Source organism: Ranitomeya imitator, chromosome 1 (genome assembly GCF_032444005.1).
Source record: "Ranitomeya imitator isolate aRanImi1 chromosome 1, aRanImi1.pri, whole genome shotgun sequence".
In the NCBI taxonomy this organism is placed as follows: Eukaryota; Metazoa; Chordata; class Amphibia; order Anura; family Dendrobatidae; genus Ranitomeya; species Ranitomeya imitator.
Genome location: NC_091282.1, coordinates 698,664,519 through 698,689,422, shown reverse-complemented (window position 1 = coordinate 698,689,422; position 24,904 = coordinate 698,664,519). Strand labels below are relative to the sequence as shown.

Below are 24,904 nucleotides of genomic sequence, written 5' to 3'. Positions count from 1 at the left end.
AGGAAATTTTAGAGCACTTCATGCTTTCTTCTGCCAACAAGCTTTTTGGAGATAGAAAATTCATTCTCCAGCAGGACTTTGCACCTGTCCACACTGCCAAAAGTAACAATACATGGTTTAAAAACAACAGTATCACTGTATCACGTATCACGAAGGTAATGTTCAGATGCTATTGTGACGCCCAGGAGACCGGGATACCCAGCACCGGACCAATGGAGTCTGTGTCTTGAGGGGGATGTCACAGGTGGCTTGACCCGGTGCTGTGGCCTCAGGCAATGCACAGTGTAAGGGGTATCATGAGGGGACAGGCACTTACTTGATCAGCAGCAGGTTCTCCCAGCGGTGACAATCCCGATCCTGGATAGATGGCTATTGTCCAAATGAAAGACTGAGGCACTGAAACGTTTAACCAGTTTACTTTAACATAAAAGGATTTACAACCAGTCCTGTCACCGGAGTCTGTATGGGAACTCTGAGTTACTTTGACCCTGCCGGGGTCTTCGCCTCTTATTGTGCGCAATTTCTGTGTGGCCCTGCTGCTGTATGTGAACTGGCTGCCGGCCCAATCTGTCCCCTCCGGGTCCTGGTTCGACGGGCAACCCGAGTCCTTTTATCGGTTTACCTCCTCTGGGAGTACCGCTGAACTCTGTGTCTGTTGCTGCGTCCGGCCCTAGTGAAGCTGATATCACCTCACGTTTTTCCGGTTGCTGTATTATATATAATGAATACAGCCACGGATCCGGTATCCGTCTTTGCGCCTGTTCTGGGTAGTGATTAATGCTACCCGGTTCTCACAATGTCCTTTTTCTCTATCCCTCTTCTCCTCAGGCCGGTGATTTAGGCCTGGTAACAGTCACAGGGCTGTTAGAGATTCAACTGTATGACCTCTCACTTTCAGCTCCTTAGCCCAACTGCCATTTCTTCTCTCAGACCAGAATGGATCAAGGGGAGTCTCTGGAGCTCCCCCTTCTGGCCGGAGGTGGTAGTGCAGTCTTGCTATTTTAGTATTTGTACTTACTGTCAGTAACTATTTTTGTGGCAAATACCCCTAGGGGTGCCACATTCCCCCTTAGTTAAGAACAGTACTCCGGGACTGTGGGACGATAACATTTTGAAATAACAATTAATATGTACAGAGTCTTAAAAATGAAAAGTTACAAAAACCACTCAAGGAAACAAAAATAGAATTCTGTAAAAAGTCACTTCAAATAGCGTCCATTAATACAGTTCTATCCTTGAAGGTATTAGGAACGGCACTGTACTTAGTGTCCAGGAATTTAGTTCCATTTTTCCAACGGAGTTATCAATATAAAGTCTAAAGAAAGTTCAAAAAGAGCAAAAAGCAAAGTTCAAAAAGCAGTCTTTCCGGAGCTTTGATTTAGTGCCTCCGGGCTGATAAAAAGTTCAAGAATATGCAAGAAGTTCATACAGACAAGTCTCTGCAGGCACTGGGCTTAAATGTTGCAGACTGATAACAATGACTATACTACATTTTCTGTTTAACTATATACGGCATAACATATATACAATTCACATTATGAGCTTTATAGTTGGTAATCTGCATACCTGGCTGGTAATTGACCCTGGGTACTACGCTGTGATCTACGTAATAGCGGTGTCTCTTCATGTGGTGTACTACTGTCTACTGCGGATGTAGTATCTGCCCACTCTGCTAAAGATAATTCCACGACTATGGAGTTGGCAAGTCCACCGTGAATGGGATTACTCTGACCAGGAATCTGTTCTTCCTGGCCTGGAACCTCCTGTAGTACGGGGTCAGCCTCTTCCTGTCTTGGGACTTCTGGTGTTGGGTAAAAGGCCACCATGGGAACCACTACTGCACCATGGTATGTTAGTAGGGTTCTGGGAAAGTCTCCTATACAGGTGTGATACATTTCCTCTTCTTTTTCCTTTACTAGTGGAACCTGTATGGGTTGAATAACTTCTGGTTCTGGCTGGACAACTTCTGGCTCTTTCAATGCTTCTGGACATAATTTAAGATTGTCTCTTGACACTAGTACAGACGTTAAGCCCCCGTTTTTGCTAATGAGACACATTTTAGGATTATCCATTCTTGTTGGTAAAATTGTGTAGGGTACGGTTTCCCACTGATTGTCTAGTTTATTGGTTCGACGATTTCTCTTGAGCACTTGGTCACCCGGTCTTAATGGGGTCGCTAGAGCATTCTGGTTGAAAGTTCGCTCTTGTCTTTCTCTAGTTTGCTGAAGGCTTCTTTCCACACTCTCTTGCACTTGGCGATACTGCTTTTGCCGTATGATATCCCAATTGGAGTCTTGAGCTTCTGCGTCTGGTTTCAGAATTCCCATTTCTAGATCGATTGGTAATTGGCCGGGTCTTGCACGCATAAGGTAAGCTGGGGTGCAGTTGGTGGAGCTCACCGGGACATGATTATACAGATCCACCAAGTCAGGCAATTTCTCTGGCCATTGATTCCTTTCTGTCTCAGGTAAAGTCTTTAGTAGGTCTATTACAATATGGTTCATCTTCTCGCATAAGCCGTTTGTTTGTGGATGATAGGCCGTCGTCCGGATCTTTTTGCAACCATACATATTACAGAATTCTCTGAAGATCTCTGATTCAAAGGCTGTACCTTGGTCGGTGAGAACCTGTTCCGGATATCCATGGGGTCTACAAAAGTACGTTTGGAACGCTTTGGCTGCTGTCAGATCTTTTACGGGTACTACTACCAAGAAACGTGAATAATGGTCCACGATGGTCAAGGCATAGACATAGCCGGACCGGCTTGGTGTCAACTTCACGTGGTCCATGGCTACAAGTTCAAGTGGTTGTTTGGTGATTATGGGCTGCAGTGGTGCTCTTTGGTTCTTTTGATCGTTTCTTCTGAGGTTGCACGGGCCACAATTTCTGCACCACTGTTCGATTGATTTTCTCATCCCGACCAAATAAAATCTTTCTCTTAGAAGTACTTCTAACTTTTTCCAACCGAAGTGACCAGCACCATTATGGTAAGCTTCGAGGACCATCTTCACATCTTGTTTAGGCACAATAATCTGCCAAACCAATTCATGTGTTTTCGGATTGGTGTATCTTCTACAGAGCTTCCCTTGATACAGGAACATTTTGCCTCTCTCTTTCCAGAGTTGATGCGTCTCTTCTGGGGCATCCTCATCGGGATATGCACTTTGCTCAGTCAACAGTTCCTTCACCAACTTCACATCCGGATTGCTGTCTTGGGTGTCAGCCCATCTATGGTGTGCTAACGGATTAAAATTCACCTCTTGTTGTTTCTGATAGGTACTTGACTGATGATGTTTTGCCTTGGGACGATGGAAGGCTGGTAGTTCAATTTCTTCAAGCTCCCCCGTTTCCTCTTCTACATCTCTCAAGTGTGGCATCCGGGATAGGGCATCAGCATTTCCATTCTTGCGACCTGCTCGATACTTGATTATGAAGTTGTAATTAGATAACCGGGCTATCCATCGCTGTTCTAACGCACCTAATTTGGCTGTGTCCAGGTGGGTCAACGGATTGTTGTCAGTATAGACAATAAATTCTGCAGCGGCCAGATAGTGTTTGAAACGCTCCGTCACAGCCCAAACTACTGCCAGTAGTTCCAATTTGAAGGAGCTGTAATTTTCTGAATTTCTTTCAGTAGGCCGGAGCTTTCTACTTGCAAAGGCGATGACTTTCTCCCGACCTTCTTGCTTTTGTGACAGCACCGCTCCTAGTCCCACATTACTGGCATCGGTGTAGAGGATGAAAGGTTGATGGTAATCTGGGTATGCCAGAACCTCTTCTCCGGTTAGTGCCTTCTTTAGTTGTTCAAAGGAGTCTTCCCTTTCGTCGTTCCACTGAAAAGGAGGGTTTCGGTTTGAAAGTTTCTTCGTCTGCCCTACCAAGGTGTCTTGCAAGGGTGCTGCCAACTTGGTAAATCCTTTTATAAATCTGCGATAGTAACCCACCAATCCCAGGAATTGTCTCACTTCTTTTGCGCTGGTAGGTCTTGGCCAATCCCTTATGGCGCTTATTTTCTCGGGATCTGGTGCTACTCCCTCCGAACTCACGATGTGTCCCAGGTACTGTACCTTTGGCTTGAGAAGGTGACATTTGGATGGCTTGACTTTCATGCCATACCTGGATAAGGCTTCGAACACTTCTGCCAGGTCTATTAAGTGTTGTTCGTAAGTCTTTGAGTAGATGATCACATCATCTAGGTACAGGAGGACTGTCTCGAAGTTCTTGTGTCCGAGGCAGCATTCCATCAGCCGCTGGAAGGTACCGGATGCGTTGCAGAGTCCGAACGGCATGCGATTAAATTCACATAGACCCATTGGTGTGGTGAATGCCGTCTTTTCCTTATCTCTCTCAGCCACAGGGACTTGCCAATACCCGCTTGTTAAGTCTAAGGTGGAAAAATAATTAGCAGATTTCAAAGCAGTTAAGGACTCTTCTATCCTAGGCAAGGGGTAGGCGTCTTTATGGGTGATGTTATTAATCTTCCAGTAGTCTACGCACATTCTCATGGTTCCGTCCTTTTTTTTGACAATCACTAGAGGGGCCGCCCAGGGGCTACAGCTGTCTCTTATTACCCCGGCCTGTTTCATTTCCCTCAGCATATCTTTTGCACATTGATAGTGAGCGGGCTGTATGGGTCTATATCTTTCTTTTATTGGGGGATGGTCACCTGTGGGGATTGTGTGTTCTACCCCTTCTATCCGTCCGAAGTCCAATGGGTGTTTACTGAAGACTTGTTCATATTCCGTCACTAGCCTATACACCCCTTGTTTTTGATGGGTAGGTGTTGAATTTATGCCCACGTGTAGCTGTTGGCACCAATCCTCCATTTCTCCATCTGAGCCATTGCCTTCTACCTGACAGGTTGGTTCTAAGGGCTCAATGGTTGTGATGGCATTGTTGTCAACAGTATATAGCTTTGCCATTGTAGCATACCTTGGCAAAGTGACCTCTTCCTCTCCACAGTTCAAAAGTCGTACCGGCACTCGTCCCCGGTGTACCTCGACTATCCCTCGTGCTGTGAGTATAGTGGGCCTGCTGTCGGTGTACACTGGTTCTATTAAGGCTTGATAATCTCGTCCCTTAGTACCAATGGCTGCTCTACACCATACCAGCATTTCTGTTTTTGGTGGGATTACAATAGACGTTGGATCACTTACCCTCACACTGCCGATTTCTCCACCTGCAACTTCTACCTGTTGCCTTAACATCAATACTTTTATTTCCCTCCGGAGAACTCTCTGCTGGCAGGATTGGGCAGTTTCAGCAATTTGCTGTAAGACAGAAATGACTTCGGAAAAGCAGTTCTCTAACACATTCATTCCTATCAATACAGTTGGTTCACAGTTCCGCCGGTCAACATCAACAACAATTATACCCTGTTTCTTCAGTTCTACTTTACCAATCTTTATGGTCATCTCCCTGAATCCTAGTTTCGGTACCAACTTACCATTACTGGCCCATATATCTAGTTCAACATCAGAGGGCCCTTTATCAATATCTGCATCAGCCCAGTACCTCTTATAAAGGATATACGGTATAGATGAAATCTGGGAACCTGTGTCCAGCAAAGCGTTGAGGGGAATTCCGTCCAGCACGATAGGGATAATGGGTCGTCCTCCGATGTACCTGTCGTGCCAGGGTGTTGGGCCTTGAAAGTTCATTCCTGCGAAGCGGCCCGCATTCCCAGGGGATTCCCGTTTAAATCACAATCTCGTGCAAAGTGGCCCGGCTGCTGGCAACGGCGGCAAATGGGCTGTCCATCCGGTTGGTAGCGGTCGCGGGGTCGTCCTCTCCATGTCGGGTATCTCCGGGGTCTCATCCATGGAACATCCTCTCTACAGTTTGCCAACTCCATCTTGTGTCCTCTCATCTCCTGCATAGTTTTAGCCATTGAAGCAACAACATCAGCTAAAGAGTCAAGCTTTTGTTGAAGAGCCTCATTAGTACTGGGCCCCAGGGGCTTAGCAATGGCCCCAGATATAGCTGATGTCACTGGCACTCCCTGTTGTTGAGGTGCCTCTGCCATGGGTTGCGCAGGATCCTGATCCCGAGGTGCCTCTGCCAGCTGGAGACGTATAGCGCTCTCCTTTAATTGGGCAAATGTCAATTCAGGGTTCTTAAAAACAAGCATGCTCACATGCCCCCGGTGAGAAGGGGTGTAGAGTCCCTCAATAAATTGATCTCTTAGCAGTTTATCCGCTCCGGTGTTAAAAATGGGTTCAGCCAGTGTAAGTGATTTAAGGGCTTCCTGCAGGTTTAAGGCAAAGTCTCTCACGCCCTCATTAGCTTTTTGTTTGCAATTAAAGAATCGTATTTTAGCTTTGCTGCTGGCCGTGGTTTCAAATGTAGCTTTTAATCCAGCAAATATGCGTTCAACAGTGCCTTTTAGATCAGCTGCCCATGCTGTGACTTCTCGCTTAGCATGGCCACTTAACTGCATCATCAGGAGACTAACACGCTGAACTTCACCCACAGGGAACATGTCAAAATGGGCCAGCATCTTTTCTCTGAAATCGTCAAGGGTATTAGGCTCACCTTCATACATTGGAAGCCATGGGCCACCCGGGATATATGGCATCAGCACCGGCATGATGGGCGCCACTCCTTGCACCACTGCGCTGCCGGACTCTCTATTGACACTCTGTCTTTCAGCTGCATTAGCGTTGCCGGGTGCTGCGGCGTCTCCGTGCTGCGACATACTGTGCCCCCTTAGTTAATCCGGACACTTCCGGTCCTCCGCTTCCGTCGGGATAGTGTAGATTCGTTCCGCTGTGCAGCAGGATCGATTTTCCCCTTGCTCTGATGTCAGAGCGCTCAGCTTGGTGCCGCCCACAATGACACGCCCCCTGCTGCTCTCACCCACCGCGCTCTGTAATGGCGGATTCTGAAGTTTTTCAGTTAGACTGGGGCTCAGGTGATGGCGTAGCTCAATTAACAGTCTCGTGCCTAACGGTTATGAAGTGATTACCTCAGGGGATGGCGGCCATCTTTACTCCATTATAACCAATGGGGAAAAGTCACTTTCAATAGTTTTCAATGGGGAATGGATTTTTCTTTAATAAAGTCAATTTTCAAGATTTTTCATCCCAGTTTTCACAGTTTTGGGCTCCAATCACGGCACACAATACCCGGTATACGGGCTGGCTAGATCCTGTTCGTGACGCCAATTGTGACGCCCAGGAGACCGGGATACCCAGCACCGGACCAATGGAGTCTGTCTCTTGAGGGGGATGTCACAGGTGGCTTGACCCGGTGCTGTGGCCTCAGGCAATGCACAGTGTAAGGGGTATCATGAGGGGACAGGCACTTACTTGATCAGCAGCAGGTTCTCCCAGCGGTGACAATCCCGATCCTGGATAGATGGCTATTGTCCAAATGAAAGACTGAGGCACTGAAACGTTTAACCAGTTTACTTTAACATAAAAGGATTTACAACCAGTCCTGTCACCGGAGTCTGTATGGGAACTCTGAGTTACTTTGACCCTGCCGGGGTCTTCGCCTCTTATTGTGCGCAATTTCTGTGTGGCCCTGCTGCTGTATGTGAACTGGCTGCCGGCCCAATCTGTCCCCTCCGGGTCCTGGTTCGACGGGCAACCCGAGTCCTTTTATCGGTTTACCTCCTCTGGGAGTACCGCTGAACTCTGTGTCTGTTGCTGCGTCCGGCCCTAGTGAAGCTGATATCACCTCACGTTTTTCCGGTTGCTGTATTATATATAATGAATACAGCCACGGATCCGGTATCCGTCTTTGCGCCTGTTCTGGGTAGTGATTAATGCTACCCGGTTCTCACAATGTCCTTTTTCTCTATCCCTCTTCTCCTCAGGCCGGTGATTTAGGCCTGGTAACAGTCACAGGGCTGTTAGAGATTCAACTGTATGACCTCTCACTTTCAGCTCCTTAGCCCAACTGCCATTTCTTCTCTCAGACCAGAATGGATCAAGGGGAGTCTCTGGAGCTCCCCCTTCTGGCCGGAGGTGGTAGTGCAGTCTTGCTATTTTAGTATTTGTACTTACTGTCAGTAACTATTTTTGTGGCAAATACCCCTAGGGGTGCCACACTGCCCTTTGCAGGACTAGAAAAAATTTCCTTACCACAAGAAGGAGGAGACGTGCATCGTCTTCTGTTGCAAAGAGAAGCGAGGTGGATACTTTGCGCAGGCGCATTGGGACCTCTCAGATTAAACGAGAGAATAGACATGTCGGTCTTTTTGTAAGAAGTTAATGGTTATGTATAATTCATTCATAACTCTTGTCATGGATGGTGCGTCATTTGGAATGTTTTTAAGTGTATATGTTGTTTGATTTCCTCACTTTTTTATACTTACGTTCTGATGCATGGTGGTTACGTTCACCGCGACGCTTAGTGAAGGGAGGAGTTAATTGGCTTGTATAGTTTAAAAAGCCCTCCCTGCTTCCGTTTAGCGTCAGGACCCTTTGAAGTGCCGTGGGCACGAAACGGCCGTCGTCCTTCCTTGTTCACATTCCTCCCTGCTGTCTTTTTATACATGTCCTAATAAAGTGGTGACTTTTTTACCTAGGTAAGTGCGCTCCATTCCTTTTTGTTTTTTCTATGAACATTGTGCACTTTTTTTCTGGATGCAGCACCCTATTGGTTTCAAAGGGAAATTCAATTATGGCAACAGCATAAAAGGTTGGATACTTACAGGGGCCAGCTGATCGCAGCGGTGCGGAGGTGTATCTTCGTTGTTTGCATGTTTTAAAGAAAGTAAATAGGATCCTTCGGATTGCAGCCTGGAAACAAAGACAGTCCGTGACCGAGGCCAGTTGCCATTGGCAACTGCACCGCCGTCTACACTGAGGGGTGCCAGGCCTTTTGGCTCCACTTGGCTCTGTGTTACCTCACATCCAACCCTCTGCTGCAGGGTTTTCACAAGCAAACTGTGGCCATAGGCACATGGAAAACACGACCGGGAAGGAAACGGACAGCCCCACTACCATCCTGTAGTCCATTTAAAAAATAAAAGCCCAAAGCAGGTTTTCTTAAATCTGCCTTGGACAAATAGCTTGCCCAAGATGAACACTCTTTTTTATTTTGCATTGCAATCACAGCTATGCCTGTGACTACAGTGCACTCCCGCGGCCTCAATATGCTACCGTACTCATCCTGGGGGACACATAGCGACCCTCGCGTATCACACCGGTCGCTGCCTCACAGATGATATACAGTATAAGCTCAACATTAAATATTATTTCTTGTAATTTTATGTCTTTTTTCATCTCCTGCTTTTCGGTGCATCCAACTTCACAAAGCTGAAAAGGTGGTCCTATTTTTATCTGCTAAATCTGCATTTATAAATAGGTTATATTTCCCGCTAAACATGGAATTACAAATTTTATTGAGCTTTCAGAACATTGGACATTAACCTAACTTTTCTATTTGCGCTTCTATTATTCTTGTAATATTTCATTAAAAATTGCAGTTAAAAAAAAATGGATGTATTGTCACACATTATTAATTCTATATGTACAGAAAACTGAGACAGACTTTTTTTTCTTTTCTTGCAGTGGAAGCAATACATTTAGGAAGCCTTATAGCAGCCCAAGGTTACATCTTCCCCATATCAGATCATGTCCTTACGCTGAAGGATGACGGAACCTTTTATCGGTTTCAGGCAAGTGACAGCTCAATATTGATTACTGTAATAAACTGCTACATTTGTTGCAATGTCATGTAGACACCTAGAACATCTACGGTAATTTCAAAGCTACATGTAGAATAATGTTAATGGGGTGGCCCGCTACATATTGCAATACTCTTTTGGGTAGTGTTTCTTATTGGGTCTCTCATGCAGCCATGACGGTTGGCTTGGATAATGAACTGAGCCAGACAGTCAGCTCCTTCTTCATACCACCGACACAGTCTATATCATAACCAACATGGAATTAGGTCTGCTAGGACCACAACATATTTATTTGCTATAGGACAACCCCTTTACATATCAGGAATGGATGAACTTCCCTGGCATTTTCCAAAACCAGTCTTGGGCTCATGAGGAGAGATTAATCCTCTAAGCCTTAAATGGGTTTTCCTCCAAACAAAGGTTCTTTTTAATCAATAGAACTTTGAATAATAATAATTTCCACAATTTGATGTGTTTAACATCTTCCTGTGCTGAGATAATCTTATAAATGTGACCCTCATCTGTCTACCTAAGAATCAATGTGCAGGTGTATATGAATATAAACATTTTGACAAATATGTGAGAGTATTTGTTTGTTTGACAAAGGTGGTGGTAATAGATCCGCATTTTCTTTTTCAAGCCTCCTGGTGCTGTTGTCTTTTTTCAAATTTTTTGCTTGTTGCTTGAATGTATATTTTTATTTTTACTTTACTGTTATTTCAAGTTTTAACAAATTGAGACAGTGCTCCCAAGATGATAGATCTGATAGTTTTAACCCAAAGGGATAAAATTAGAGTTGCATGGTGTAAGGAGGATTTCCTTGGTCACTGGACAGCGACTATAACACCTATGGTACAGGTTAGCTTTTACACAGTTGGCACAATTTGTCTCTGTTCAAATAACATGGAAATTGATATGGGAGTTTGGTGGTACAGGCCCAATTCCAATTTGGGGGTAAGTAGTAGCTTAATGATATGAGAACGATAATATCCAGGAAACAGAACTCAGAGTAGAGCAAAAATACCATAAAAGTAAGAGTAAGAGCAAGGGTAACTTACTCCACTGAAGCGCATAGTAGATTCTCACTGACTTACTCCTTCATGAATCGCTCATCACCTTCAGGGTCAAATAGTTTTGGTATCCATCTTGAAGATATTTGGCATCTTTAGGATCCTTGGTAGTTCATGAGCTTAAAGTTCAATATACTTCAAAACCATATTTATCAACCATATACAATGACATTAAAATTCCTTTTAACGCATGTCAAGGGGTAAAGACCCCCTTCCTGAGGCATAGCATTTATGCAAACAGTCCCAACTTTTAATTACAAATCATGCTTACAAGCAGGAAGTCTGGAAAGATAAAAAAAACAAAAACAAAAAAACAAGAAGCGCTCCCTGTGTAACATCGTGGTCAACAGGCAGGTACGGACTGGGGCTTAAATTCAGTCTTTTCATTTGAAATCACACAGGCTCATGTTGTTCCTGTCCCCATGAACCAGATGGGATATATTACTAATATTACCCTGGATGGAGGAAAGGAGATTTTCTACAAGACCATTATTTGTAATGATACCCGTGGCCTGTTGGGGTAAGTGACGGAGTCAGCATCTTTCTGCTCCATCACAACTCTTAACGGTATGGCTATCCTGAGAAAACCTATTCTGTTAACAACGTAGCAGACAAGGCACCCCATGACCAGACAGGCCCTTCTGGCATTTCCCAGAATTGCCAGATGGCCAGTCCGGCCCTGGCAACAGGTGAAGGTGAGTTGGAAGGTTAGTCGCTCACCTCATCCCTTTGTGCATGGCAGAACTATGTAAGTAGTGCTGTATAATCCAATTATGGCTGCTGGAGAGAGGACATAAGAAGTAAAATAGCCATGTGCATGTATGTTGGATAACCAGCATGATAAACATGCCAGAGGGCAAATGACTGTAAAAAAGGGGGATAATGTGTATCTGTTAAAAAAATACATATGTATATATGTATTTTTTAACAGATACACATTTTCCCCCTTTTTTAATAAATCATTTATTAGTAAGCCCCGATTTACACTAATTTGCCCCCCTGGCATGTTTATCATGCTGGTTGTCCAACATACATGCACATAGAGGCTTGCAGGCTATTTTCAGGCATCACTCTTCTTCTGTAATTGCTCCATTTGGTGGCAGCAGAGTTGCCTATTATTGGCCCACAGGTGTAGCACGGTGTCAGGAGTGATGGGCTGTCTATATCTTTATATAGCTGGGTTCTCCAAGGATACGGTAACCCTGATGAAGAAGGACTGAGTTCCTTCAAAACGCATTGGTAATCTTCTTGGTCCCAGCGCTGCCCCTGTGACGTCACACACTAGGCACTCTCCGTTGGCCATCTTTTCCTGCTTGTATCCAGGGACGCCACCGGCCGGGGCGTTCCCTGGCTCTACGCCGACTCACCACAATGGTGCCTCGCTGCGGCTGCTGCCAGCCCATTCCGTAGCTTACTATCCACTTGTCAGGACCGCCATCAGGACACCTGACAGGCGACCCAAGTATCCAGAGCCACATGTACCCACCACGCCTCGGCAGTCTGAGAAGTCAGACCAGAGCGACTAGTGCAGGACCCCACACAGTACCGTGCAGGCTTGCATTGTATAGCTATACTACACGCCGTACTGCATTATCTGGGCAGATTTAGCAGTGCTAGTGGGGGATTCCATCTGTTATATACATGCCCTCCTACTAGTGGCATATCCTTAAGCGCGGCATCAATTCTTTTTAGCACTATTCTTTATAACTTTATATAAGTAAACTGTTCATTACTATAACTTTTGTTTACTATTGGGCTTATTGCATCTATACTCCACCTGCAGACTCACACATGCTTTCATTTTAGGCTAATTATTCAATTTAGATTTATACGGTGTAATATATATTGATTTGGCCTGGATGTCATAAAACAATTGCAAATAGTTTTTGCCACAAACACATAGTGATTGTCATCACGATTAGCGTCCGATGCTTGTATTTGCTTGTTTTTTCTACCCTGCTAATTTTTTACTTGATTAATAAAATTTCATATTCTGATCCTTCTTTTCGATTTTCTTTTCTCTTGCATGTTTTCATGATTTTACCGATAGGTCATTATTTGGTCTAAGATACACGTGTATGTGCAATAGGAAGCTTTTTCTTTATGCTAAGTCTACTTACATTGATCTTATAAAATACTTATATATATATAGGGAGAAAAATACTTTATCTAAAAAACTAATTAAAGCTGCCAAAAAGGAAACAGAGAAGCACATTGCTAAGGAGAGTAAAACTAATCCCAAACTGTTCTTCAACTATATCAATAGTAAAAGAATAAAAACTGAAAATGTAGGCCCCTTAAAAAATAGTGAGGAAAGAATGGTTGTAGATGACGAGGAAAAAGCTAACATATTAAACACCTTCTTCTCCACGGTATTCACGGTGGAAAATGAAATGCTAGGTGAAATCCCAAGAAACAATGAAAACCCTATATTAAGGGTCACCAATCTAACCCAAGAAGAGGTGCGAAACCGGCTAAATAAGATTAAAATAGATAAATCTCCGGGTCCGGATGGCATACACCCACGAGTACTAAGAGAACTAAGTAATGTAATAGATAAACCATTATTTCTTATTTTTAGGGACTCTATAGAGACAGGGTCTGTTCCGCAGGATTGGCGCATAGCAAATGTGGTGCCAATATTCAAAAAGGGCTCTAAAAGTGAACCTGGAAATTATAGGCCAGTAAGTCTAACCTCTATTGTTGGTAAAATATTTGAAGGGTTTCTGAGGGATGTTATTCTGGATTATCTCAATGAGAATAACTGTTTAACTCCATATCAGCATGGGTTTATGAGAAATCGCTCCTGTCAAACCAATCTAATCAGTTTTTATGAAGAGGTAAGCTATAGACTGGACCACGGTGAGTCATTGGACGTGGTATATCTCGATTTTTCCAAAGCGTTTGATACCGTGCCGCACAAGAGGTTGGTACACAAAATGAGAATGCTTGGTCTGGGGGAAAATGTGTGTAAATGGGTTAGTAACTGGCTTAGTGATAGAAAGCAGAGGGTGGTTATAAATGGTATAGTCTCTAACTGGGTCGCTGTGACCAGTGGGGTACCGCAGGGGTCAGTATTGGGACCTGTTCTCTTCAACATATTCATTAATGATCTGGTAGAAGGTTTACACAGTAAAATATCGATATTTGCAGATGATACAAAACTATGTAAAGCAGTTAATACAAGAGAAGATAGTATTCTGCTACAGATGGATCTGGATAAGTTGGAAACTTGGGCTGAAAGGTGGCAGATGAGGTTTAACAATGATAAATGTAAGGTTATACACATGGGAAGAGGGAATCAATATCACCATTACACACTGAACGGGAAACCACTGGGTAAATCTGACAGGGAGAAGGACTTGGGGATCCTAGTTAATGATAAACTTACCTGGAGCAGCCAGTGCCAGGCAGCAGCTGCCAAGGCAAACAGGATCATGGGGTGCATTAAAAGAGGTCTGGATACACATGATGAGAGCATTATACTGCCTCTGTACAAATCCCTAGTTAGACCGCACATGGAGTACTGTGTCCAGTTTTGGGCACCGGTGCTCAGGAAGGATATAATGGAACTAGAGAGAGTACAAAGGAGGGCAACAAAATTAATAAAGGGGATGGGAGAACTACAATACCCAGATAGATTAGCGAAATTAGGATTATTTAGTCTAGAAAAAAGACGACTGAGGGGCGATCTAATAACCATGTATAAGTATATAAGGGGACAATACAAATATCTCGCTGAGGATCTGTTTATACCAAGGAAGGTGACGGGCACAAGGGGGCATTCTTTGCGTCTGGAGGAGAGAAGGTTTTTCCACCAACATAGAAGAGGATTCTTTACTGTTAGGGCAGTGAGAATCTGGAATTGCTTGCCTGAGGAGGTGGTGATGGCGAACTCAGTCGAGGGGTTCAAGAGAGGCCTGGATGTCTTCCTGGAGCAGAACAATATTGTATCATACAATTATTAGGTTCTGTAGAAGGACGTAGATCTGGGTATTTATTATGATGGAATATAGGCTGAACTGGATGGACAAATGTCTTTTTTCGGCCTTACTATGTTACTATGTTACTATGTTACTTGCATGTGTATACATTTGTTACTTTTGGGTATGTTTTGTTAATGCATACATAGAAATGTGGTATCAAGAAATTTAAGTGCAGTCAACATATTGCACATAATGTCAAAACACTGAATGTACAGTAAGTTGTGTTACAAGGAGTTTATTCATAATTGTATATGTCTGGTAAATATGCTTTTGAAGTGTATTGTACTTTGAGTATTATTGGTGGAACATCAAGGATAAATAGACAAACAGCAACATGTATGCCAAGGCTACCTGGTGGTGATGAGCAATCCAGGAAGGGGTGCAAATTGATGTGTAACTACTACCTCCTTCAGTGGAGTATGTCACCTTTCAATCTACCCAGTTTTTATGATACTCAAAGAGAATCTGTCATGAGGATTTTATACCCAAACTAAAACCACGGATGTAAAAGGTGCTTTAATGCTGAGTAAAACCTTGATTTTCTTGTGCAAATCCCTTTTTCTGTTTTAGAGAAATCCATTGTTGAAATTGTATGCTAATGAGTTGCAAGTGCAGTGGGCGAGCGCTGCACTTACAGCTCTCCTTCGTCTTTGCCTTTTCCCCGTCCACTGCCTTCCTCCTGTCTCTGACTGACAGGTAACTGAAACATGGAATAAACAGAAAACAGGCAGGGGGCAAGGAATAGGACCTTTTCTCTATTCTTGGCCAATTGCTAAATATGTTATCTCTGTTGGCACAGAGTAGTAGTCTCTGGGATATATACTTTCTTTTTAGAGAAATTGTATTTCATATTCATTAATACAACAGTGATTTTTTTCCTTTTGCTAAATGCAGCCATATTAAAGCAGATCTGTCACAAGAACAATCATGCCTATCTAAGGTCATTGCAATGCCGATTTTCATTAGACACTACTGTCTGCGCTTGTTAGACTGTCCCTAGACTTCTTCCGTGTTTTAAAAACATTTATTCAGATTTTCCCTGGAAATATGTAAATCATGCACTTAATCAATATTCAGCTTTATCTCTTAACTCCAGCCCCGAGCGCCGCGATTGATAGTCAAGACCTTCCTAAAGTCTGGGCAAATCTTCCATATTCTACCATAGATATAATCTACACTTATGCAGAGATACCATTGTTGAACTTGGTTCTTGCAACAGATGGTGTTAGAAACTTTTATTGTATTAAAAAAAATAATCTTACCCTTTAGCTTGATAGGAGACATCATTACACTGTTTGCAATACTAATATCCTCAAGGCAAAAAAAATTCCCTTAGTTACCAAACTAATTAAAACTTAACTTTTACTAGGAATTAGCTTAAGTACGGTAAGTTACTTAATAAAAATAAGAATCTACTAGTCGGATGTACAAAAATGTGTCAATTACTTGTACAATAAAAGGCACACATACCCAAAGGATACATCTATACATCTACTACTCTAACATATTAACAGCAAGGTATAAGGCCCAATAGTTAGTGCCCATTCAAATGAAACGTGGTCGCCACTACTCTCTACTTATACAATGATAAACAAGCTGGGGCATAGGAACATGCAGCAGCAGTGCTGCTCTGCATCTGAAAAAGTGCATATCTATACAGTATATATATAAAGCTGAGTGTATATATGTGTGTGTGTATGTATCAAGCCATGCCCACTCCACATAGCCTCTCTCACTCCACACGCAAAGCCCTGTCCACAGGGCCCTCTTTGATAGTGCACACAGGCGAAGACACATTCACCTCGAAAGTCAACCTGGAAAATTCACAGGCTGCGACGTCCCAGTCGCTGTGAGCTACAATCAGGGCTGCCGCCTTAAGAGTATCAGTGCGTGGCAGGCACAGGTCACATCTAGCGCCGTCGTGCCTAGAATGGAGTTGCTCCTGTGAGGCATGACGTTAAGGGAAAGGGAGGGGCCTCATGGGCTCATAACAGGAAGTTGCTGTGCACGTGTGAGAGGAAGAGAGGAGTGAGGTGAAAATGAGAGGAGTGCGGGGAAAATAGTGGAGTGAGGGGAAAATAGCGGAGTGAGGGGAAAATAGCGGAGTGAGGGGAGAATAGCAGAGTGAGGGGAAAATAGCGGAGTGAGGGGAAAATAGCGGAGTGAGGGGAAAATAGCGGAGTGAGGGGAAAATAGCGGAGTGAAGGGAAAATAGCGGAGTGAGGGGAAAATAGCAGAATGAGGGGAAAATAGCGGAGTGAGGAAAAAATAGCGGAGTGAGGGGAAAATAGCGGAGTGAGGGGAAAATAGCGGAGTGAGGGGAAAATAGCGGAGTGAGGGGAAAATAGCGGAGTGAGGGGAAATAGCGGAGTGAGGGGAAAATAGCGGAGTGAGGAGAAAATAGCGGAGTGAGGGGAAAATAGCGGAGTGAGGGGAAAATAGTGGAGTGAGGGGAAAATAGTGGAGTGAGGGGAAAATAGTGGAGTGAGGGGAAAATGAGAGGTGTAGGGTGAAAATGAAGAGGTGTGAAGGGAAAATAGTAGCGTGATCAGAATTTGACAGGTGTGAGGTCAAAATGACAAGTGTGAGGGTGAAAATAAGAGGAGTGAGGGGGGAAATGAGAGGTGTGAAGGGGAGAATGAGAGGAGTGAGGGGAAAATGAGAACTGTGAGGGGGAAAATGAGAGGCGTGATGGGAAAATGAGAGAAGTGAGGTGCTGCTGCAGTATGAGGCTGTGTATAGAGAAGAGTCAGACACTGCAGGTGGAGGCTGTGTATAAGGCCACATTCACACCTTCAGTATTTGGTCAGTATTTTACCTCAGTATTTAGAAGCCAAAACCACAAGTGGGAGAAAAATGCAGAAGTGGTGACGTGTTTCTAATATACTTTTCCTCTGACTGTTTTACTCCAAGTTTTAGCTTACAAATACTGAGGTAAAAATACTGACCAAATAACGTGTGAATGAGGTATAAAGGAGAAAATTGTTGTGCTGCAGAAGAAGTAGGCTGTGTATACGATACGCTTTATTGCAATTAGTGAAATTTCTCTCGGGATCAAGTGTTTCCAATTGTATATGGAAGAGGAGTGTGAGGTGCTGCTGGAGGAGGTGACTATAATGGAGAAAAGCTGTGCTGCAGAAAAATGCTGTGTATAAAGGAGGAGCGTGAGGTGCAGGAGGAGGCTGTGTAAAAAGAAGGAGCATGAGGTGCAGGAGGAATAAGGCCCTTTTGCTTCAACAAAGAGTTTTTATGTGCAATATAATCATTATAATTAGCTATAACTAGCCACAGTTAGTTACTATGCCCATGCCCGGCAATGCCGGGCTCTTCAGCTAGTTCAGCATAAAAATACAAAAGAAAATGTGGTACTCGCCAAACTGCGTGAATTTTTTTTTTTATTTTTATTTTAGAAAAATAACGTACCGTAATCATAGAGTAGTAGGGTTTATGAACGGGCGATGGACATTTCTCGTCCAATCATGTATTTTCTAGCCCTCAGAGAAAGCATTATTGGATACGAAACAGTCTTTGCTTGTTCATACTACTCTTTCCTGTGAATATGCACTTTTTCTAAATAAAAAAAGCATATTTGTTCATAGTTTAGTGAGTGTTGCATTTTCTTTCTGCTTGTATGCCATTGATGAAGCACTCCTGTTATTTTTATTTAGTCCCTAAACCTGTGTGTTACTGCAGTGTAAATGTGTTAATATATATCGCTATCTTCTGCAATGTCCAGTGCCATTCTGGTCCTTTTCCGAGTTATCGTGACAGTGATTCCAACCAGCCGGATCACACTGGGCTCCATGTATCAGCTGGAAGTTACTTTTACAATGTAAGTTAATAGAGCCTTGTTCACATTGTAACAGGCACTCCCGATTGACACATAAACTCCACAGAGTAAGGCTGATTTCACACGTCCTGATATTTCCAGTAGCGATAAACACGGTACCGGAGATATCCGTATCTGTGTGTGTCCTACATGCAGCACACGTGTGGCAACCGTGTGCCGCATCAGTACCACATGGATGGCCGCTGGGAAGCAGCAATACAGTAAGCGCTGTTCCCCTGCATGTGATGCTGAAGCCGGCTGTCATCCCTTCGCCGGCCGAGCAGGGGAGAATGAATGAAAGTAAAAACCGACGTGGGGTCCCCCCTATATTTTAAAACCAACCAGACAAAACTCACAGGTGCAGGCTGCTATTCTCAGGCTGGTAAGGGGCCATGGATATGGGCCCCCCAGCCTAAAAACAGCAGCCCGCAGCTGCCCTGAAAAATTCTGGAGCTTTGCCCGGTTCTTCCCACTTGCCCTGTAGCGGTGGCAAAGGGGGTAATGAGGGGTTAATGTCACCTTCCTATTGTAAGGTGACATTAAGTCGGCTTAGTAATGGAGAGGTGTCAATAAGGCACCTCTCCATTACTAATTCTATAGTCACTGAAGCTCCGCTCCCAGCATTTCATTCATTCCCCAGTAGTTTACAGCCGGGAGCGCTCGCATTAGCACCACTCCTAGTTGTAAACTGTATATACCCCAGATATGGATTACTGTGTGGGACTGACTGTACGCCGGACAGGTATGGGTAGATTGTTGGTTTATTATTTTGACATTTTTTACAGGAGTTCGAGGGCTTCACTTGGAATAGCCAACTAATAATGATGGAGAAACTGTGTATATTGCTTTATTTCATTAAAAGACTTTATTCTTAGTGTGTGGTATTTGATTAACACTTTAATAACTATAGGATTAGTAATGGATAGGTGTTTTATTGACACCTCTCCATTACTAAGCCGGCTTAATATCACCTTACAATAGGAAGGTGACATTAACCCCTCATTACCCCACTTGCCATCACTACAGGGCAAGTGGGAAGAACGGGGCAAAGCTCCAGAATTAGCACATCTAATAGATGCGCCTTTTCTGGACAGCTGTGGGCTTTTAAAATATAGGGGGGACCCCACGTCATTGTTTTCTTTCATTCATTGTCCCCTGCTCGTGCTGCTCGCCGGCAGAGCAGGGGACAATAGATTAAATCCGCGTTTAGCACCACACACAGGGGAACAGTGGCTTACAGTAGCACTGCTTCCCCCGCGGCCGTCCATGTACACGGAGGACAGTGTACACTGTTCTCCGTGTGCACATGTGCTAGACATTTGACGGCCCCTGTGTCCAGGTAAAAACTGACGTGTCTGCGTGCTTTGCACACGGACACACGGTCCGTCAAAACACACATCTGCATAAACCCATTCATTTGAATGGGTCTACGTGTGTCAGTGTCTCCCATACGTGTGAAAACTGTCACTACACGTACCGTAGGCACAGACATGTGAAACCAGCCTTACACAGGTTTAGGGAATAACAAAAAGTAAAGGGAGTTATATTTCTAACTAGTAACTTGCGATAGGTTGATATGCATATGCAAAATATATTGTAGCTGATAGCTTGCATTAAATTATAGTGAGCCCCTGTAGTCTGTTCACTTTCTCCGTCACTGCCTTATAATCTGTGTTGTTGAGATTGTACAAAGGGTTATAGCTATACTTATAAAATTCAGAACAGCCTCCCTGATGTGTTTCATCCAACTACTGGCTTTATCAGGAAATTACCAAGTAGTAGTACTTGGAAACTTTAAGTCTATGTGCCCAGAGTTTTCTTTTTTCTGGAGGCTTTGGCGCAGACACTGTGGGTAAACTCTCCAAAACTTCCTCAAAAACTTAGAGATTCTGTTCAGGTTCTGCTCCGAAAACTCTGCAAAAAAAGCTCTGTATGAACATGGTCTTAGAACTGCCTTGCTCAATATTAGGCTGTGCATGCAGAGTCTTTTTGCAGAGTTTTTGGAGCAGAAGCTATGCTTTTGAGCAGGATTTGGAGAGTGTCCCCTCATTGTCTCCTCCAAATTCCTCAAACTTCATCAGAGAAATGAAGATTATGCACAGTTTTTGCTTGGAAAACCCTGCAAAAAGGCTCTGTGTGCACAGAGCCTAATATTGAGCAATATATCTCTAAATTCTATTGAAGCACAGATTATTTGTCACTGTTCTCAAATGGCAGTGAATGGGGCAGAGGGATGAGGAAGGGGGATGAGTGAAAACTTTTGGATGGTTTATACAACTTCCAGTGAACAGCAGCAGCACATTACAAATTGCGTTGTCATTATTTACCAAAAACTAGGCCAAGATACAGAAGCAGAGTGTGAACAATGGAGTACACCTTTTGACTCAATTGCTTGTTGAACTGTCTTAACAGCAATAACTTGAAATAATGGTTTTCTGTACGATTTTCAGTCTCCCACATTGTCTTCCAGGAACTTTAGCCCAATCTTCTTCACAATGTTGCTTAAGTTCATTGAGTTTTGTGGACATTCATTTGTGCGTAGCTCTTAGAGAGCCTGTTTCACACGTCCTGATATATATGTCCGTGTGCGTAATACTTTTGTCACACGTGTGAGACATCAGTACCACACGCATCGGCGCCATGGAAGCTTCGATACAGTTAGCTCTGTTTCCGGTGCCAGGTGCTGAAGATGGCTTGCATCTTTCTCCCCTGTTCTGCCGGTGATCAGTGAGAGCAGGGGAGAGTGATGAAAGTTATTACTGCCATCAGCCTACATCTGCTACCGCTAATACCAATAAGAGCAGGCGGCGGCTGATGGGAGTATTCATCACCCGCTGCCTGCGCTATAAATAAATTAAATAAATAAATAAATAAATAAAAAATCTGGCGTGAGTTCCCCTCTATTTTCGATAACCAGCCATAAACAACTGACAGCTCGGGGCTGCAACTCTCAGCTGTCAGCTTCAGCAAGGCTGGTTATCAAAAATAGAGGGGTCCCCATGCTGTTTTTTCTAAATTATTTGAATAAATAATAAAAAAAAACAGTGTCAGGTCCTCTCCATTTTTTGACAATCAGACAAGCTAAAGTTGATAGCTGGTGGCTGGTATTCTCAGGCTGGTAAGGGGCTATGGATATTGACCTCCAGCCTAAAAATAGCAGCCCACAGCTACACCAGAAAAGGCACATCTATTAGATGTGCCAATTCTGGCACTTTGCCCGGCTCTTCCCACTTGCCCTGTAGCAGTGGCAGGTGGGGTTGATGTCACATTTGCATTGTCTGGTGACATCAAGCCCACGGCTTAGTAATGGAATGGCGTCTATAAGACACTTATCCATTACTATTACTAATTTGTTTTATTTTAAATAAAAGATGTTCTACTTGCTGTGTCTTTATTTGCCATATAGCAATAGTATTTGTAATGGATGGGTGGCTTATAGACACTTCTCTATTACTAAGCCGTGGGCTTGATGTCACCAGACAATACAAAGGTGACATCAACCCCACAAATGTGAACCCCACTTGCCACCACTAGAAGGCAAGTAGGAAGAGCTTGGCCAAGCACCAGTATTGGCACATCTAATAGATGTGCCTTTTCTGGGTGGCTGCAGGCTGCTATTTTTAGGCTAAGGGGATCAATATCCATGGCCCCTTACCAGTCTGAGAATACCAGCCCCCAGCTCTCTGCTTAAGCAAGGCTGGTTGTCAATAATGGTGGGGACCCATATCGGTTTTTTTATTATTTATTTAAATCATTTAAAAAAAAAAACAGCCTGCAGCTGTCAATTTTGCCTGCCTGGTTCTCAAAAATACAGGGAACCCACGCCTTTTTAATATTTATTTATAGTGCAGATGGCGGGTGATGAATACGCCCACCAGCCGCTCCTGCTCTCACTGTTATTAGCAGCAGCAGGTGTAGGCTGATGCTAGTAATAGTCCCATCAGTTGCCATCTGCTCCCATTGTTATCACTTGAATATAACTCTCATCATTCTCCCCTGCTATTGCTGATTTCCGGCAGAGCAGGAGAGAATGATGAGAGCGGTTTTCAGCACCTGACGCCGGGGAACAGCGATAACTGTACTGCTGCTTCACAGGCGCCTATGCATGTCACACTGATGACATCCCTGTGTGTCTTCCCTGTGCATGTGTGCGGTATGGACATAGCATATTTTGCCAACGGACACAAGGTCCATGGAGACACACAGACATGTGCACAAACCTATTCACTTGAATGGGTCTACGTGTGTAAGTGTCTCCGGGACGTGTGAAAACTTTCACCACACATACCGGACACCCTGATGAAAGAGGCCTAAACCTGTCATGTCTGCAAATTGCAGTTTTGACTGACTTTGTGTGCAGGTCCATGTGACCATCTACGTGTCTCATGAGTGCAGGAGTTGCCTGTCTTTTATATAGACTAAATTGGACCAGAATAGTGCACGCTGCAATTTTTTCCATGTAGAAGTTTGGTCCATGTGAAAAATTGGCCATGTTCACTGGTACCTTGGTTATAATGGGTGCATACTGTATGCTCTCTGCATGCAGTCTGTGGCTCACACAGATAACGCTTCTGTAGTATACACTCATCTGAACAAGCCCTAAAGATCCCGCCTCTGCATTGCAATTGGGTTGAGTTCTGGACTTGATTATTTTCTTTTCAGCCATTGTGATGTAGACTTACTTTTGTTTTTAAAACCATTAACATTTTGCATGACCCAATTTCAGCTAAGTTTTTGCATTTGTGTTGATGGCCTCATATTTGACTTTTTGACTCTTTTGAGTTTATAGTGAACTTAATGACTGCAAGGTGACCAGGTCCTGTTGCTGAAAACAAGCCCAAATCATCAACCCTTCACCACTGTGCTTAGCACTTGTATGAGGTGTTTGTCCTGATTTGATTGTGTTTGTATGTCGCCAAACATGGCTAAGGACAATTTGACAAACCATCTCCAGTTTGGTCTCCTCTGTCCAAAGGACATTGTTTCTGATTTCTTGCTGTAGTTGTTTGGTTTTCGCAGAGGAAGCTTGGCAAACTTTACCTGTGCTACCGTGTTTTTTTTTTTTTTTAAATAAAGAGGTTTTCTCTTGGAATCCCTTCCAAACAAGCCATTCTTGTTAAGTCTTTTTCTAATTGCATTGATTTAAACAGGAACATTTAACAAACTGAGGCCTTTAGAGTCAGATTTTGTAGCCCTTGAGTTATTTTAAATTTTTCTGAGCATTGCAAGGTGTGACCTTTGGGTGAATGTATTGGGTCGTCCACTCCTTGGAAGATTATCAACTGTCTTGAATGTTTTTCACTTGTGAATAATGAACTACAATTTTTGGGGAAATGGTCTTGTAAAACTTCCCATGAACTGCAACTATTGCTTTTCTAAGATCATTGCAGATGTCTTTCTATTGTTGAATTGTGTAAACACACATCTTAATGCTCTAGACCAGCAAATTGCCAAAATGTCTGCTTCTATAAAGTTGGTCGCACTCACTCAATCAATCAATGGCATTTGGTTAGTAGTACCTAGTACCTACCAACCTTCTTCATTCATATGGAAGCAGTAAGGATACACTTAATTCTTCACACTGATTAATTTGATCTAACATTTGTTAAATAATGGCGCGGTGTAATTTGTCTTGTGTTCATTTGCGGTTGTATTTACCGAATTTTAAGTTGTTTTTTTTTTCATTACGTTTTGGTATGTAAAACCACAGGATTCAAAGATGGTGACCAAGTGTTTCTTATAACTGTATAACTTTTAAATATATTAAAACTACTTGACAACTTTAATTTATGATTTTTAGGGAAGAATATGATTGCTGCTGTTGAAGCCCACTTTTTACAGACCATGAATCTCTACGCCCCTTCCCCACCACTTCCACATTCCCTTTTTTTGCCCCGCTAAATATATAATTGTTCATTGGGGCTTTGCCAAATGCAACTTCATGTTGTCTGGAAGAGAGAAATGTAGAAAAACTGCAGAACACACTTGAATTTTCTTCAATGTTCATTTATCAAAATTTAGCTTTCATTTTCATAATTTTTCCAGTAATCTTCATGGAAATATAGCAAGTATAAACAATATTAAATCACCATATACAACACAGTAGGCTCAATTTAGCAGATCCGGTGTAGACAATTACAATCTATTTGTGGACCCCCGAAACGTGACCACAGGTGACGATCTTCTGATCGTCTAAACAACATCTCTGCCTTTTGCTTCTGCTCACTGGAGAGAAAAGATCACAAAGTACAGGAAAAATACTTAAAATGAAAACTGAATATTGATATACGAATATTGAAAAAAATTCAAGTTTGTTATGCCGTTTTTCTACATTTCATGATACTTGAAAGTATAAGGGGGCGACTGTATTTTGACATTA

The 24,904-nt window shown here is 43.3% G+C and overlaps 1 protein-coding gene across 4 annotated transcripts in view; it reads left to right on the top strand.

Moving 5' to 3' along the window:
• Positions 1–24,904, top strand: part of RGS6 (regulator of G protein signaling 6) — a 696,740-nt gene that overhangs the window by 553,445 nt on the left and 118,391 nt on the right. For all 4 annotated transcript variants that reach the window (XM_069731343.1, XM_069731326.1, XM_069731352.1 and 1 more), the window contains one exon: positions 9,525–9,631. In XM_069731343.1, coding sequence (XP_069587444.1) covers positions 9,525–9,631 — 107 coding nt within the window. The remainder of the gene's footprint in view (positions 1–9,524; positions 9,632–24,904) is intronic.